Source organism: Macrotis lagotis, chromosome 3 (assembly GCF_037893015.1).
Source record: "Macrotis lagotis isolate mMagLag1 chromosome 3, bilby.v1.9.chrom.fasta, whole genome shotgun sequence".
In the NCBI taxonomy this organism is placed as follows: domain Eukaryota; kingdom Metazoa; phylum Chordata; class Mammalia; order Peramelemorphia; family Peramelidae; genus Macrotis; species Macrotis lagotis.
The window spans coordinates 43,899,151-43,916,093 of record NC_133660.1 but is presented as its reverse complement, the minus strand read 5'-3'; the positions used below and the strand labels follow the sequence as shown (position 1 = coordinate 43,916,093).

General features: G+C 39.0%; 1 protein-coding gene across 1 annotated transcript in view; it reads right to left on the bottom strand.

Annotated features, from left to right (window-relative positions):
- The window catches only part of BMP3 (bone morphogenetic protein 3), a 33,861-nt gene extending 17,091 nt beyond the window's left edge, over window positions 1–16,770 (bottom strand). The window contains exon 1 of the mRNA XM_074228568.1: window positions 16,439–16,770. Coding sequence (XP_074084669.1) covers window positions 16,439–16,664 — 226 coding nt within the window. The 5' untranslated portion in view covers window positions 16,665–16,770. The remainder of the gene's footprint in view (window positions 1–16,438) is intronic.
- Window positions 16,771–16,943: the final 173 nt, after the last annotated feature.

The window sequence follows — 16,943 nt, the reverse complement described above, 5'->3', positions numbered from 1 at the left end:
AACATTTCTCACTCTCTAAAGAGAGATTTAGAGGAATCAGAGGGCTCAGTATAGTGCAGTTAACTAGCAAGTAGCCTGAGGTTTGGACTCTAGATTTGATTCCCAGATCCATAACCAAACCACTAGGATCCATGCTCTTACATATTTGTTTCAGGAAAACACACGCAACCATGAAATCATGTTCCTGATCAAAAACATATTTTAGTAAAAACAAAACATTTCTCTAAAGATGTGGAAATTTAAAAAATGAGTTCACTGAGTTCCCTAAGCACAAGTGAAGTACAACGGGAAACATGTTTTACTCATTTTTAACAGTGTGTGAAGGAAAAGGAAGAACCTGCCATTGGTGCACATTTATACAATCCATGACACCAAGATAATATTTTACAGACCCTTTATAACAAAGTCATGGCATCAGACTTGTTCCCAATCTTTTGCTTTAATTCATACCATTCATCCTAGTATATATTTTTATCCAGACCTTTATGCAGGAGATTGAAAATGTTCCAATGGAATAAAAAAAGATTACACTATACAGGAATTTAGCCAATGGTTAGTAAACAAACATATCATTCCAAGGATATGGGTGCAAGATCTTTAATAATCCAATTAATGTTATTTCTTTTCCCACTATTTTATTTAAAAAATGTTTCTCTCTTAATAATGCCTCAGGAAGAATCTTCTGGCAAAGGTGGAAGACTCAAAAGTTATTCCTTATTCCAGCTTCTTACAGAATAAAGATATGTGTCAAATGAAATTTTTTAAAAATGGCGATTAAAGGAGAAGAAATAAAAGCAACTTGGCAAGGTAATGAAATTGTTAAAAAAAATCCTATAGCATCACACTATCAACTTAATTCTCCATTATATGCTCTACATGTCTGCCTTCACATTCCACAATATCCATTTTTAACGGTGGCAGCTATAGTGACTCTAGAGAAAGGAAAATATTGGGAAGGAAGGAAACAAATATTTATTAAGTACCCCTGATTTGCCAGGTAGATCCCTAGAACAGAAGTTGGCCATGTGAAAAACAGTGCCATGATGGGGAACCTTGGTCTAGTTCTAACTTTTACAAACAAAAAGAAAAACACTGTCTGCTCTCAAGGAATTTTTATTCTAATGGAGAAAGAAAATACAAAAAGGAGCTGAAAAGCTGGTGGGAGAATGAGGAGGGAGTTTCTAGTGAAGGGTTTGGTTTTGAAGTTTAGAAGCCAGGAACAAGACTTGGAGGAGAATGAAAGCTGGTCAAGGCCTCTCCACAAAATGGAGGCTCCAGGAGGAAATTCCTATTGTGAGAAGAGGGATTTTCTAAGTTGAGATGATGGCAGGGGTGATTGCATAATTCCAGGGTGAGGATGCTTCAGGTCCTCAGGGAAGTTTTAGAATGAGATAGGATGGTTTGGAAGTCCGGGAACCAGGAACAGGACTGGCAGCAGACTGATGCAGCTTTAACGAGCCAAAACAATGTCTATGGTGACCCAGTGAAATCTTTATCTTGGCAGGAACTCAACCATACTCTTCAGTCCCTCAACAAGTTCAGGCTCTGGATACCCACAGGGAACAAGAAAACAGCAAAAACATTGGAGGAAAGAACAAAGGAAAAAAATTATAATGCAATGAACAAATAAAATGGGGTAAAAGAGCCCTTAGGATAAACTATTAAAATCACATAATTCAGCAATAATTGCAAATAGCCTTGAAAAAAGAGAACAGAAACGTCATTAGAATTTAGAGAATGATTTAATGGACAAATAAAATTACTATTAGATAGAAGCTAGGAAACTTTAGCAAAGTTAAAAATTCACAGTGAATATCCTAGAGTAAGGGACAAGGAAGGATGTCATAAAAAGAACTAAAATACTCAATGGTATTATATTAGAGCAAATTCAAAAGACAAAATTTTAGAATTAAATTTAAAAATTAATTATCAAAATTAATTGATGATCAAAAGATCATTAAGTTCCTAGAGAGGAATGAAAAACCAAAAAATCCTATCAGTCATATTTAAAAAAATTTCAAATCATAAAATAAAATCACCAAGAAGTATTCAAACTAGAGGGCAAAGAATACATAGAAGGACCTAACAAACCAACACCAGAGAGAAACTCTGAGTATGATATATCCAACAATGTTATTATTAAGTTTCGAGTTCTAAAGGTAAACAAAAAATAAATGTTGAAAGTAAGTTTGAAGATACAGATATCATACCAGATGCAAAACAAGAAATCAGTCATTATAATGCAGAACAACATATTAACCACAAGAAAGAAAAGAATACACTGGAACATGATATATTAATGGGAAAGAATAAAAAGGCTTTCAATGTTTAAGAAAATAAAAACATGGTAGAGACTGGTAGAGACTAACAAGACAAATGAAATAGATAAAAGAAACAAGAAAAGGAAATGAATTTAAAGATTTGAAAAGATTTTCAGTACTTAGGTCCCAAAAAAGGTAGGACATTTATTGTCCTGTTAGAATACAATCATCTCTAAAGAACAATGAAAGAATGAGGCAAGCTATGATCTTTGGAGTTCAAAAAATTAAAAGAAAAAGAAAAAAGACATATTGAGGAGGAAGGGAGGGAGAGAAAAAAACTTTACTATTTATTGAAATTGAAGCATCACAGTAAAAGATTAGTCAAACACAGAGGTGATGGGGATGGTAGTAAAGAAAGGGGGATCTTAAAAAAATTCTTTGATAACCTACAATTGTGGGACTGCTAGAGAATTTGTCATGGTAACCTTAAAAAGTTCTTCCAAAGGAATCATCTCTTGCATCTGAGAAAAGAGTCAGGTATGGTGGGAAAACCTAGTTTTTGAAAGAGAATTATTCTTCATTTTTTACTTTGTGTCTTTTTTGGGAGTTGAGCTATGGGAGGATATTAGGGTAAAGAAAGGAGAGGAGATTTCTCTCTTCACCCCATCTACAAAACAGGCTTTCAAGAGAGGCAATTTCTTCAGTAGGAGATGTCCTGGAAAGGAGCATTACCAGTGAAATGGGCAAAGCAGCAGGTGAGTAGAGAGCATGGGAGAGCAGCCCAAGGACACTATAAGCAACAAAAAACCCTTTAGGATTACCTTGGCCATACCTGTTTCTTACATGCTGGCTCCTTACCCATGCTCGACTCCCCATGTGTATCTACTCTCTGTGCTGAATTTGAGAAGCTGCTGCTGGTGGTGGAAGGAGCAAAGGAGGAATGCTTTTCTATTATTCATACTATGCAATTTCAGTAAATGTTTTTGCCTTAAGCTAATTGTTAAAGAGCTCACTATTAATCATGAGGCATAGTTTTGAGCTATAGTTTTAGTAGTATTTAGTAGAGCTTAGAATAATCAGGGGATGCAACCTGTGAATGAGATTTGGGGAGGAGTATCCTAAAGATGAGCCTACCTTATTGGTATTATTATTATTGGCAGGGGGGTAGTATAATGGATAGGATGTTCACTTGGTGACATTTCTCTCTGTGCACCTAATTTCCTGCCAGAGAATGACTTGAGGATGGGTAGAAGAGAACCCAGTGTTCCTTTACTTTTTGTTTTTTTAAAAGAATGGTTTAAGGAATTAAAGTTAAAAGCAACCCTAGGCAGATTCAGTTTTTCCAGAAAATATGTTGATTTTTATTTCGTGATATATATTTCTAGACTCTGATCTCACCGCCACTACACAACCCAAGTTCAAGCCATTATTATTTCTTGTCTGGATTATTCCTTCGAGTCTTCCAACTCACTGCTGCCATATAATTTTCCATCAAGTAGAATATCACACCTCTATTTAAAATCCTTTTATTATCACAGAGAAGTTCATAACCAGGAGTCCATAAACTTAAAAAAAATTTAGTTATTTAATATTTTAGCAGCTAAATTTCAATAAGTTGGTTTTAAAAAATCTTTTATATTTTATTTTATTCATTTTAAAACATTCTGAGATGAGGTCCTTAGCTTTCAACAGACCAATTGCCCCAACGATTCAGAATGCAGAAATAGTTAGGAAATCCTGCCCTAAAGGACAAGCTTCGGATTCTTTTGCTTGGTACTCGAGGCCTTTTACATGAAGACCCCATATCTCCCACTAATCCCCTACAATAATTCTACTTCATGTTGTCACTGAAATAGCTTGCCTTCATGCCTTTGTTCTGATAGGACAGTATTTTTAACCTGTGACATTCAAATCCCACATATCCTCCCCACCCCCACATATCCTTAAGAAGACAGTGGAAATCCCAACTATCTCACACAATCTTCTATTGAACACTTGGCATTTATTGTTTATATCACCCAGTTATTTCTTGTCTGAATTATTCCTTCGAGTCATCCAACCCACTACTGCCATATAATTTTCCCTCAAGCAGGATATCACATCTCTGTTTAAAACCCTTTAATTATAAAGAGAAATTCATAAACAGGAGTCCATAAACTTAGAATAATAATTATTATTTAACAATTCATGGGAAAGAAAGGACACCATGAAGAAACAATAGAAGAAATGAAACAATTAAGAAGATGAAAAATCTGGAAACCATGTGGCATGAGAAACTAATAAATTTGAGCTACTGAGCTTAGAGAAGATTCCACCTAGGCAAGGGATGGCCCAGATAATAGAAATCTTCAGATATTTAAAGATTTGTCTCATGAAGGAGGTTACGGCAAAAGTATCTGTGATCATTGGGAAAAATTATCAGGAGGTAGATTTTAGTTCGAGATAAAGTAAAATGTTCTAATACTAAGTGAACGGAATGTGCTTCCTTTCCATCACTACCTGTTAAGATTCTACCTGATACTCTGTGGTCTGGGATTATTGGTCTCTTTGTTGCTCTTCCCACAGAACACTCCTCCCAATTATAGACATTTTCATTAGCCATCCTATAATATTCTCTCTCCTCATCTTCTCTTCCTTGCTTTCCTGCTTTCCTGACTTCCTTTAAGAATCACCTAAAATCTCACTTTCTGCAGGAAGCTTTTCTGATTCTCTTTAATTCTACTGATTATTTCCAATGTGTCTAGAATATAACTCATTTGTATATTATTTATTTACATGTCTTCTTTCTCATGAAACTGAATTCCTTGACAGAAGTGATGGTTTTTAAAACTTTTCTTTGTATTCCCAGCACTTGGTTCACAGTAGGTACTTACTTAGTAAAATTTTTTGACTTACATCTTTCAAATCCAGACTTAAATATCAACTCTTCAATGGAGACTTCACTCACCTCTGACAATATTTTTTCCCCTCCTTTATACTCTTACAGTCCTGACTCTACTTTTCATTCATAATGAATGTTGTGTTATCTATGTACATAGTTTATCTCCCTAAAATCTTATCTGTCTTATTTTCTAAAATGTGTGAGAACAGGGAATACATGTTTTGAATCTTTCACTCTCCCCCAGCACTTAACATAATGCCTTACACACATTTATGCAAGATAAATTAACAAATTGTTGCTGTTTGTCCTTTGTTCTCAAAGACCATGACATCAGGGAGAGATGTCATAACAAGCACATTAACTGGATTTGAGAGGGGGTGGGGGGTGGGGAGGGTTGTGCTAAGTCACCAATCTCACTTTCTCCTCTGGAACCAACTGGGTCTGGTGGCCAGATATGAATCAGGAGGACTGGAGATGACCCTGCATGGGACACAATCAGGGTTAAGTGACTTACCCAAGGTCACACAGCTAGTAAATGTCAAATAGTTGAAATAAGATTTGAACTCTGGTATCCTGATTCTAGGGCTGTATTCTATCTACCATACTACCTAGTTGCCCCAAAATAGGTGGTTGGGTGAATAGAGGGCTGGGTCTGAAGACAAGAAGACTGGAACTCAAATCTAGTCTCAGAAGCATGCTAATCCTGTGACTCTGGGCAAGTCAACAAATAAAAGAGACTTATCAACAAAGGAATAAGCTGTCCCATGAAGATATGAGTTCCTGTTACTGGAAAAATTTCACCAAAGACCAGATGATCCTGTATCAAGGACCTCTAAGGTGTTTGCTATATGAGGAGTCTGTCATTCTTTTTTTTTTTAAAGAAATATATTTTCTTAAAAGTTGACCATATATGACCACCACCCATAGATGGTGCTATTTTCTAAGTGATAGTAAGGAAATCCAATCTTTCATCTGTGGTTTTGTTAAGATCTTTTTTAAAATGAGTCTTTTGGGTAGTTGGGTGGCACAGTAGATAGAGTACCAGGCCTGGGGTCAGGAAGACTCATCTTGGAGAGTTCAAATCTTGCCTCTCATACTCCTTATGTGACCCTGGGCAAGTCATTTAACCCCGTTTATCAGAGTTTCTCATCTATAAATTGAGCTGAAGAAGGAAATGGCCAACCACTTTGGTATCTTTTCTTAGAAAAACCCCAAATGGGGTCAAAAATATGACTGAAAGGAATGAGCAACAAATCAACATAAATATGTTATGTTCTAATATTTTTCACAACTTCAAATCCATGGTGAATCTAATGAAAATACACTAATACCAAAATGGAAAGGACTATGGAAATCATTCCATCCTATGCCTTCATTTGATAGATTTAAGATAGAGATAAATGGACTTGGTTGGCCTAAGTCACCTAGCTAAATGTCAGTACTAGAATAACAGTCTTGAGTCTTAATTCATACTATAGATTTAAGTGAAATGCATACTAAAGTGTCACTTTGGTTTTCTTTTTATTTTCAACTAAGAATAAAATACCTAATAAATCCTGGAACAACGCTTAGGTTTAACGTTTAGGTTTCACGCTTAGGTTTCAAGTTAGATTTAACCATCAACATTATAAGGATGAGCTATCTTAAAACTATATCACAGGCTAGAGGATAGAGTGATAATCCAGGAAGGGAGTTAAGGAATATAGGAATAATTACAAATTTAGGTAGGAAATAAATTTGCAATATGAAATGTAGCGTAGATATGTAAAAGTGTAAAATCCCTACACTTGTGTCATTTATCATGCCAATTTTTGCCTGGAACTTTCCGATCTTTCAGGCAGAAAAGATTAAGAAGAGATGGCAAGAATACACAAAAGAACTATACAAGAAAGATCTTAATATCACTGATAACCAAGATGGCATGGTTACTGACTTAGAGTCAGACATCCTGGAGAATGAAGGTGAATGGGTTTAGGAAGCATTGCTAACAATAAGACTAGTGGAAGTGACAGATTTCCAGCTGAGCTATTTAAAACCCTTAAAGATAAAGTGCTATTTGCCAGAAAATTTGGAAAACTCCACTAAATTGGAAAGAACAGTTTATGTCTCAATCCTAAAGAAGAGCAATCCCAAGGAATATTCAAATTATTAAACAAATGTACTTATTTCACATGTCAGCAAAATTCTTCTTAAGATTCTACAAGTTACACTTTAGCAATGTGTAACCCAAGAATTACCAGAAGAACAAGCTGGTTTTCAAAAAGGCAAAGGAACTAGAAACCAAATTGCCAACTTTTGCTTGATTTTAAGGAAAGTAAAGGAGTTCAAGAAACGTCTCCTTCATTAACTTCACTAAAGTTTTTGATTGCGTAGATCATAACAAAATGGGTCAAGCCTTCAAAAAAGTAGGAGTACTTGATCATCTTGCATATCTTCTGAAGTCTTTAGATGCAGTCCAAGAAGCAGCTGTAAGAACCAGAGAGCTTCTGTGATATAGGAAAGATCCGGCTCTAAAAGGTCAAGGCCTCCCATTGATCACCACCTGTCCTGATCTTGCTATGTCAGACCCTGAGGCTCACATGAGATGGTGACAGTGGTGTCTTTGTACAATGCCCTTTCTCTTATATGAAAGTCATGACATCATTTTTTTCTGATGTCATGGTCTTCTTTGAGCCTGAAGGACTACCACAAGAAAAACTGCTACTTCTACTACTACTACTACTGCTACCATCTCTACCACTACCACCATCTCTACCACTATTGCCACTGCCACTACTATCGCTAGCACTACTACTACTACTACTACTACAACTACTACTACTACTACTGCTACTGCTACTATCTCTACCATTACTACTACTATTACTACTTCTATTACTACTCCTACTATTATTACTACTACACTACTACTACTACTACTACGACTACTATCACTACTACTAGAACTACTATTACTACTACTGCTATCATCTCTACCACTACCACCACTATCTCTACCACTATTGCCACTGCCACTACTATCGCTAGCACTACTACTAATACTACTACAACTACTACCACTACTACTACTATTGCTACTGCTACCATCTCTACCATTAGTACCACTACTACCACTACTACCATTACTACTACTACTACTTCTATTACTACTCCTACTCCTACTACTATTATTACTACTATACTACTACTACTACTACTACTACTACTACTACTACTACTACTACTAAAAACCAAACATGGATTCAATTTAAGATTGGAAAACTGGTTCATGATTGGAAAAGAAGTACTATAAGGCTATTATGTTTTCATCTTACTTATTTAACCTATATACATTGTGTCATCATGTCAAAATGCCAGACTGGATGAATCAAAAGCTGAAATTAAGATTGCTGGGAGAAATATCAACAATCTCAGACATAGATATGATATCATTCTGATGGCTGAAGATGAAGAATTGAGAAACCTCTTTAAGAGAATGAGGAGAGTATCAAAGATGGCTTGAAGCTTAACATTAAAAAAAGCACAAAAGTACCATCTTGGCAACTGGTTCCATTACTTTCTGACAAATAGAAGGGAAAAAAGTTGAAAAAGTGTCAAATTTTTATATTTATGGGCTCAGAGATCACTTCAAACAGTGACTACAGCTATGAAATTAAATGATACAGGTACAGAAATTCTGGATAGCACACTAAAAAGCAGAGCTATCACCTTGCTGAAAAAGATCATATAGTCAAAGCTTGGTTTCCCAAAAGTTGAGAGAGCTGGATTATAAGGAGAGTGTTACAAAATTGACACTTTCCAATATTAAGTATTAATTAATTAATTCAGACAATTTATTGGAAAGTCAAATACTGCACATAAAGCTTAAAACTTTGACCACATGATGAGAAAGTGAGACTCATTGGATGATAGGAAAGATTGAAGGCAAAAGGAGAGAGTGGGGAATTGAGATAGTATTATGGAAGTAACAAACATGAACTTAGACAGTCTTTGAAGATAGTGGAGGATAGAAATCCCTGGTACATACCAGGGCGGATAGTCCAGGGGGATGACAAAGAACCAAATATATGCAAAATGTTAACATATATTGAAAAGCTGTGTGACCCTAGGCAAGTCATTTAATCTTGTTTGCCTCAATTTCCCCCTGTTGAATGAGTTACAAACTACTGTAGTATCTATGACAAATAGTCAAATTTAATATAAATTTTGCAAAACTATGTTATAAATGTTCACCATTTCACATATCCAAAAAGAAAAAATTAATAATGATCAAGGTAGGTTCCAAAGGATATATAGGAGAAACAATCTCATCATCTTTGTGGGACAGGTAGGTGGTGCAGTGGATAGAGCACTGGCCTTGGAGTCAGGAGGACAGGAGTTTGAATCCAGCCTTGAACACTTGATCCTTACTAGTTGTGTGACCTTGGGCAAGTCATTTAATCCTGATTGCCTCCCATTCAGGGCCATTTCCAGTTGTCCTAATCCACATCTGGCCACTGGACCCAGATAGCTCTGGAGGAGAAAGTGAGGCTGGTGACTTAGCAAAACTGCCCCCTCAAATTCTACTGAATTCCAATTGAAAATTCCACTGAAATCCAATCGCATGCATGAAATCCAATCACTTCCCTGATGTCATGGTCTTCGAGAAAGAAGGACAAACATCATCACCATCATCATCACCTTTGTTGAAGGGGAAACTGAGGACTAGATCCTGAATATAATATTGATCTTGGTTGTCAGGTTAAGTTTTGCTGAACTTTGTTAAAAAAAAAACCTTTTAAATTTTTGTTACATGAATCAAAGTAATCAATCAAGTGTTAAGTGATCACTATGTGCAAAACCCTATTCTAAATAATGGAGAGACAAACAGAAAGAGTAAGGCAATCTCACTTTCTAACAGTAAAGAAACAGGTTTCAGCATTGACAAAGAGCAGATGGGAATGTTTCTTAAATGCCATTTCCACTGATAAAATCATTAATTTAAAACCAGGTCATTGTTCCTGATGTTGAACCATTTGACAGTCCTGAGGACTTTGGTGACCAGAACTTTATTTTCTCAGTTTTCAGAAACTGTAGAAGCAGTTTCCAGGATACAACTCCACAGGAACTGCTTCCCGGAAAAGGAAGTATTTCTGTTCCCAAAGTTCTGAGTTCAGGTTCCAGTCTCTTTCTGAGTTCAGGGTCTGAGATGAGAAAGTACTACTCCTGGGCTCTTAGGTTCTCATGACTACTAGTCAGCAATTATTGCTAATGGTCATGAGGAAGGTGGGATTCTTCTCCTCCACAATGATTTATCCCCTCATTGATAGCTTTGAGGACTGGGCTGGTGTTTGGAGAGCACTACTATTCTCAAATATCTTGGGTTGAGGGTCCTGGACTATCTCTGTCAGGCTCCAAGGGGGAGATGGTGGCTAAGGTATGAAGGTAGCAGTGGTTGGTAGAGGTAGGTCAATTTATCTAGTTCATTTAGCCTCTCTCCCTTGTCTGTCTTGATTCTTCAGTTTGGCTGGCTTGCAGTGGCAGTTGGTTGATATTTGGTGGGATGCCTAGTCCCTTTTCTGCAGGAGCCAAATGATGACTACGAAGGCTGGATTGGAAGCAAAATCTCTTAAGTATATAAAGGATATTTATCTTGGGGGATGAGTGAGGAAAGGGTCATATTGAGGAATTTAGGAAATCTAAAAATTTAATATCAATAAAAATTTAAAAACTTGACATTACCACTAAAAGATTAAAAGATATGTTGCAAAAGACTATGCATGGATAGGCTGGAAAGATTCCATTGTCACACCATGTGTTTATATTTATAGAGGATATACAAGCATTTTTATAGACTGCCATATGTATTCCAGGGTTGAAAAAGGATACAGTCACAAGGGCAATTTAGTTATAAAGTCCTTAACTTAGATTTGAAATCATGATGCATTTGCCCCACTGGGGTCAAGAGTATGTCAGTGATTTTATATTATCTTAGTTTTTCTACTTATTTTATAAATATAGAGCAATCTTCTTTAAGTGGAACTGATTCTGTGTAACATTTAACCTTCTGAGACTTACCTGTCTATTGTACAAAGCAAAACCTAAATTATTACTCCTATGTATAATGCACCTAATCTGTTCCACTGGTCCACCATTCTATTTCTTAGTCAGTACTAGATGGCTTTGATGATTACCGATCTGAAATCTTATTATTTTTAATTTTAATTACTTTCTCTCTTTTTCATTAGAATGGACAAGAAAAATAACATCCTGAAAAAAATTCAGATTATAAAACAATCTTGCCAAAACTTCATTAGGAGGCAATCATTTTATTTCTTACATCCCTCTCCAGATATCCTAGTTTCCTTTTAAGTAGAAATATCAAATAATTTAAATATAGTTCATTTTCAGTCTACTTTTCTGAATCCAGAAAATTCAAAGTAGATTTTATGTGTCTATATTTTGCCACCATGCCAAATGCTAAGCTATTACATAATAATACCTTCTCATTGTTTTGGGGATATCTAACAGGGATTGTTTCTATTGGTTGATTTCCGAAGGCCTCCTTGTCCAGCTATTCATGACCAGAAATATGCCAAAGCTACAATGTTACTATTCTTTTTAAAGATACTTTTAAAATTCTACTTATTTAAAGCAACAGGGTTAAGTGACTTGCCCAAGGTCATACAGCTAGGCAATTATTGTCTGAGGCAATATTTATTTGAACTCAGGTCCTCCTGACTCCAGGACTACAATGGTACCATTCTTAAAGGGAGCAGATTTATGTGTAGGTCCAAGTGTTTGCTTGTATTTTTGAAGAAGCAGTGTGGTGTGGTGGATTGTCATTTTGGCCGGAGAGCCAGGAAACCTTGCAACACATATCCAGATTTCTGACCTGGACTAGCTTTGTGACCTTGGCAAAACATAGAACTTTTCAGTGCCCCAGTCAGCCAGATAAAAACTCTCAAGCTGTTGAGCAGGTGCTGATAGGGATTGATATGGGGAGTTGCCTTTCCCAGTGAAAGGTGGAGATTATTAAAAAAAACAAAATGAAACAATCTAACTCTAAAATCAAGATAATGTCTTAAAAAAGGCTATATGCTCACAGAAGTAACCTCTTTTTAAAAAAAAATCTACTGATATAAATTTAAGAAATATCTTGTAAGACCACCTTAGTTATAATTAAGTAGCTATAATTAAGTTATAATTAAGAAAAGAAAGTACTAACTATGGGAACAGTGATAATATAATTCACAAAAAAGGGGACAATCCTAATGTGCCGTGCTTTATTTTTATTATCAAAGATAATTTCTTAAGAAAAGCTGAAAATAAAAAAAATCATCACATACCCCTCATTCCATCCTCCCAACCTTTGACATATGACCATGAGTTTTTGTGGAGCTGAGCTTTGCTGCCATTAATAACTTAATAAATACTTTTTTGCCAAAAGAAAGATAAAACCTAATACGTTGAATTGTTTTGTTGTAAATACTTTCCTATCTTAAGAACTCATAAGCACTGCAGATTTATGACTCTGGCAAACCAAATGAATGTCATCAATGAAGGAAGCAGAGAAAAGAGGTTAGTGAAAAGTATATTTAGGATAGATGCCACCTACCAGCAAGTAATAATTTAAGTATAAAGTAATCATAAAGAGACCACAGGAGCTGGTTTTCAACCAAAGACATTATTATAGGTTTAGAACAATAAACAACATTAATCAATAGCTCAGCCTGAAAGTTTAGTACAGTCTGAACAGTTCCACATGCTCGGAGACCATATCAGCTTAGAACTCTAAAAAATTTTCAATTTGTTAATCCAGATAGCTTTCATCAGCCCTACTCCAAAATACATGTCATAAGGAGGAAAAGGGTGAGCAAAATGAAACATAGCTTGGAGCCAAAGCCTTGGGTACCTTCTCTGTGACTTCTAGGTGAAACTTTCTTCCATCAAGGTCCTTTAGTAGCTGCAGACCTAAACACCTTTGGATGGGGTCCAGGATAAGCTACCTAGGAGGTACTCATGGGATAAACTAATAGTTGGGGTTTAGTTAATATTTATGCTAGGAAAAACTCAGGTTTTTTTTTTTAAATCAACCCATTTCCTTGGTTCTTGGGTTTACCTGCCCAATGTTTACAGTTTTTCAATAAGTAGTTTTGATGTTGGTAAGGAAAGAGGGTCCTTTCTACATTCAACAATCACTATGAACTTTAGGTTGTATGAAGGTCATCAGTATTAAGGCACTTCTATTACCAAGGTTCTTAGGTTAAGTATTTTGACATATCTCCACTGGGAGATAGTGGTTGTAGTAGTAGTGATGTTTTGACTTGCCTGGCACAATACTCTTTCTTTTATCTCTCTCAGAGGTGAGCATGAATTTGCTCTCTAAGTGTGTTTTGACATCTTCAAGGAAATCTATGTAGTTCACAATAAACCTTAAACTGTGATTGCTCCTGAAAGTATGGAGTGAATTGTGGAAAATCTGTTTCTTGGATAAAATTGCCTTGCTTACAAGTATGTGTGAAAATCACACCAAATCGATTGTTGGGCTCCTTCAAATAAAATGAAATTAAAAGCTCATAATTTAGGATTAGGGTTCTTGCACTTGGCTAACCATAGAGTTTCCTTTCAGTGTTCCACACTTTAGTTTGTCATTGTTTTGAAACATCACATACTCTTAATTCAAATATTCAAAAGAAGTCATCAAAAACTCTATTCGACAGGGTGGCTAGGTGGAGGGGGGAATAGAGCACCGGCCCTGGAGTCAGGAGGACCTGAGTTCAAATACGGCCTCAGACACTTAAGAGTTACCTAGCTATGCGGCCTTGGGCAAGCTGCTTAACCCCATTTGCCTTGCAAAAACCTAAAAAAAAAAAAAAAAAAAAAAAAAAAAACCAAAAAACAAACCTATTCAAAAAATTTAAGTTCCATAACTGAAAAATTGATTTTTAAAGTATATGTGTATTCTCGATGAGAAAAAATGTAGTGTTAAAAAGAAGATTCATATTGACAAAACTGTTCTTGTTCATCCTAAATTCAGACTAGTCAAATAATGTCCATGGAGGTAAGAGCATGCTAGTCCCTCCCTCCTCAGCAATCACAGCTCTCAAAGACCAAGAAAATGGAATTCTTTCTTGTCATATCATTGTCCAATGATTCAACATCCAAAACAGATATAAGATTGATCAGCAGAAATGACATAAAAGAAGAAGAAGCATTCCTATCTGCTTTGCTGCTGTACACTAAGGACCCATCTTAAAAGTTGAGAACTATGTGTTTTCTCTCCTGTTCAAATACAAAATCCTTGAGAACAGGGAACTGTCTCACTTTGTCCCTTTTCATCTCTGATATAGAGCACAGTGCTTGATATGTAGTAAGTGCTTAATAAAAGATTTTTCAACTGCTGATTCTTCATTCATTTAGATATTTCATAAAAAATAGATTCTACAAACTACAGAGATCTTTCAAAACCATAAATGCTAAATCTCAATCAATTTGGTACCAGGATTTAGCTATTCCTTTCCATAAGACAGTCTCCCAGAGAAACTTGGAGCCAAAGTAGTTATTAAACTGGATAACAGCAAAAGATCAAACACATCAGCTCTCCATTGGTGAAAACTGAATGCTGTATGTGGTTGAAGAGATTTATTTACCTGGCCTCCAATATCCTTCCTCCTTCTTCCCTTTGCCCCAACCTATAAGCTTTAAAAAAAAAAAAATCTAAATGACATCTATTCTCTTTAGTTATTCCCACTTGTTGGTTGTAACTAATCAGATTACCATCTGGCTAACAGATATGAATTGTCAACAATATCCCATTCCTTAAGACCAATTGCAATCAATTTGGAATCAGAAGACCTAAGGATGGATCAGACTGGTTCAAGCATTTAATTCACCTGAATTTGTGTAGTAAGTCACTTCATCTCTTTGGTAAAATTAAGCTGTTGGAATAAGTGATCTCTGAAGCATCTAACATTCCAATTTCTTCATCCCACCCCTACTCCAGTTTGCTGGCAATACAGAACTGTCCCCAGCACCTCCCATAACTGGGCGCCAACCTGTGTGGTTGACTTTTGGAGAAGGTGGATCCCTCAAATTAAGGAACAGTGTATTCCACAGCAAGATGGATGTGGTTCTCGGAACCTTTACTGACTCCTCACACATCATCCTTACATAATACTCTGCTGAAAAAGAAATCTGCTTTAGCTCAGACTGCAGCTCAAGAGTTTTATCCTGACAACCATAATTCATATTTACTGTAAATGTCATTATGTCTTAAACCCCCAAATGCATTTCCAAAGTCCATTTTAGGACTTTCCTTGTTCTTTTTTTTTTCCTTAGGACTTATGCATATCAGAGCTCTGGAAAGTCACTGCCTCGGCCATTGGACATGAGGAGTAGGGCAGTGCAGATGGCCGGAGCATCTTAATGATTCCCAGTTACATTTACCTCTATCACACACACATTTACCACAGTGGACAACCGTATCCTCAAAGCTTGCAGGCATAGCCAGCTTCCAGAAAGCTCTCTCCCAAGATGTTCATATTAACGATAAATTCTATATTTCTTGGCAGGGCCAGGGAATAACCTCTTAAGCAATAAATTTCTGCCTACAGTAATCTGTGTTGAAAGAGGGGATGAGCAGCTTTTTTCTCTGCCTAGACTGGAGAGAGCTCCCAAGCACGGCCACCCGTCTCGGCCCCGGGACGCACAGCCTAGCAATCCCCAGGAGAAACTTCCCTTGTGATCACGGTTTGGTTCTCGCCAAGTCCCCGGGGAACCCGCTGCTCTTTCCCCCAGCCCAGGAGCCGCCGGCTGTGAGGCGGGGTGTGGGAGGGGAGACGGGGCTCCCCTGCCCCAAGCCCTGCAAGCTGGGGGCTGCGGGTGTGGGAGGCGGCTCGCTTGCCCGAACTTCTCCCTCTTTCCTCCGTAAGGAGAGCGTCCCGGCCCCGTTGGAAGGGGGCGATGTCCTCGGAACCGAAAGCTCGGGCAGAGGACGCGCGGCGCACGCGAAAGCCCAGGAAAGGTGCCTGCGCCCCGGCCCGGGGGCAGTCTGTCGGCGGCACCTGTCTCCCCGCGGGGGCCACGCAGCGGCGGCTTCGGGGCTCCGCTGAAGGGAGCGAGGAACTCAGGGGCCATCTAGGAGGCCCCTCTGCCCCCCACCTCGCCTTTCCCCGGGGCCATGCCGCCCGTTCGGACGGGCCCCCGGGTCCCCCTCGGCGCCCCTCCCCACGTCGCGGCAGCCCTCCCCAGGCCCCCCTTCTCTCCGCGGCCGGGGCCGCCTCCCCAGGCGGGCCACAGGCGGGGGGCGCCTCACCTGGCGGGCGGGCTCGGAAGCTGCGGACCGTGTTGCCCTCCGGGAGGGCCGCGGCCCGGGGGCGCCTGGGCTCGCCCCCCAGGTGCCGGCCGTAGAGCAGCAGCATGTGCCGGGCCAGCCGGTCCGGGGGCTCGGGCCGCAGCCAGGGGCCGCCCCGGGGCCCCGGGGGCGGCTGGGCGTAGCTCCAGCTGAGGCACAGGTAGAGCAGGCAGCGCAGGCGGGCCATGGCGCTGCGGGGCTGCGGGCCGCCCGACGGCTGCTCCGGGCGCTCTGGCCTCCCGGCGGCGGCTCCCGGCGGCGGCTCTGCCCGGGCGCCCCGAGCTGGCCGTGCGTGTGCGCCCGAGCGCGGTGTCCGCTGTGTGCGAGGGCGGGTGCGCGCGTGTGTCCGCGGCTCGGCGCCACCGCAGCCAATGGCTCCTTCCCGGCTCGGACACCGCGGGCGGCGGCCCGGGGGGGGCCGGGGGCGGGGGCGGGGCGGGGAGCCCCCGACCGGAGCGGGGCGCCG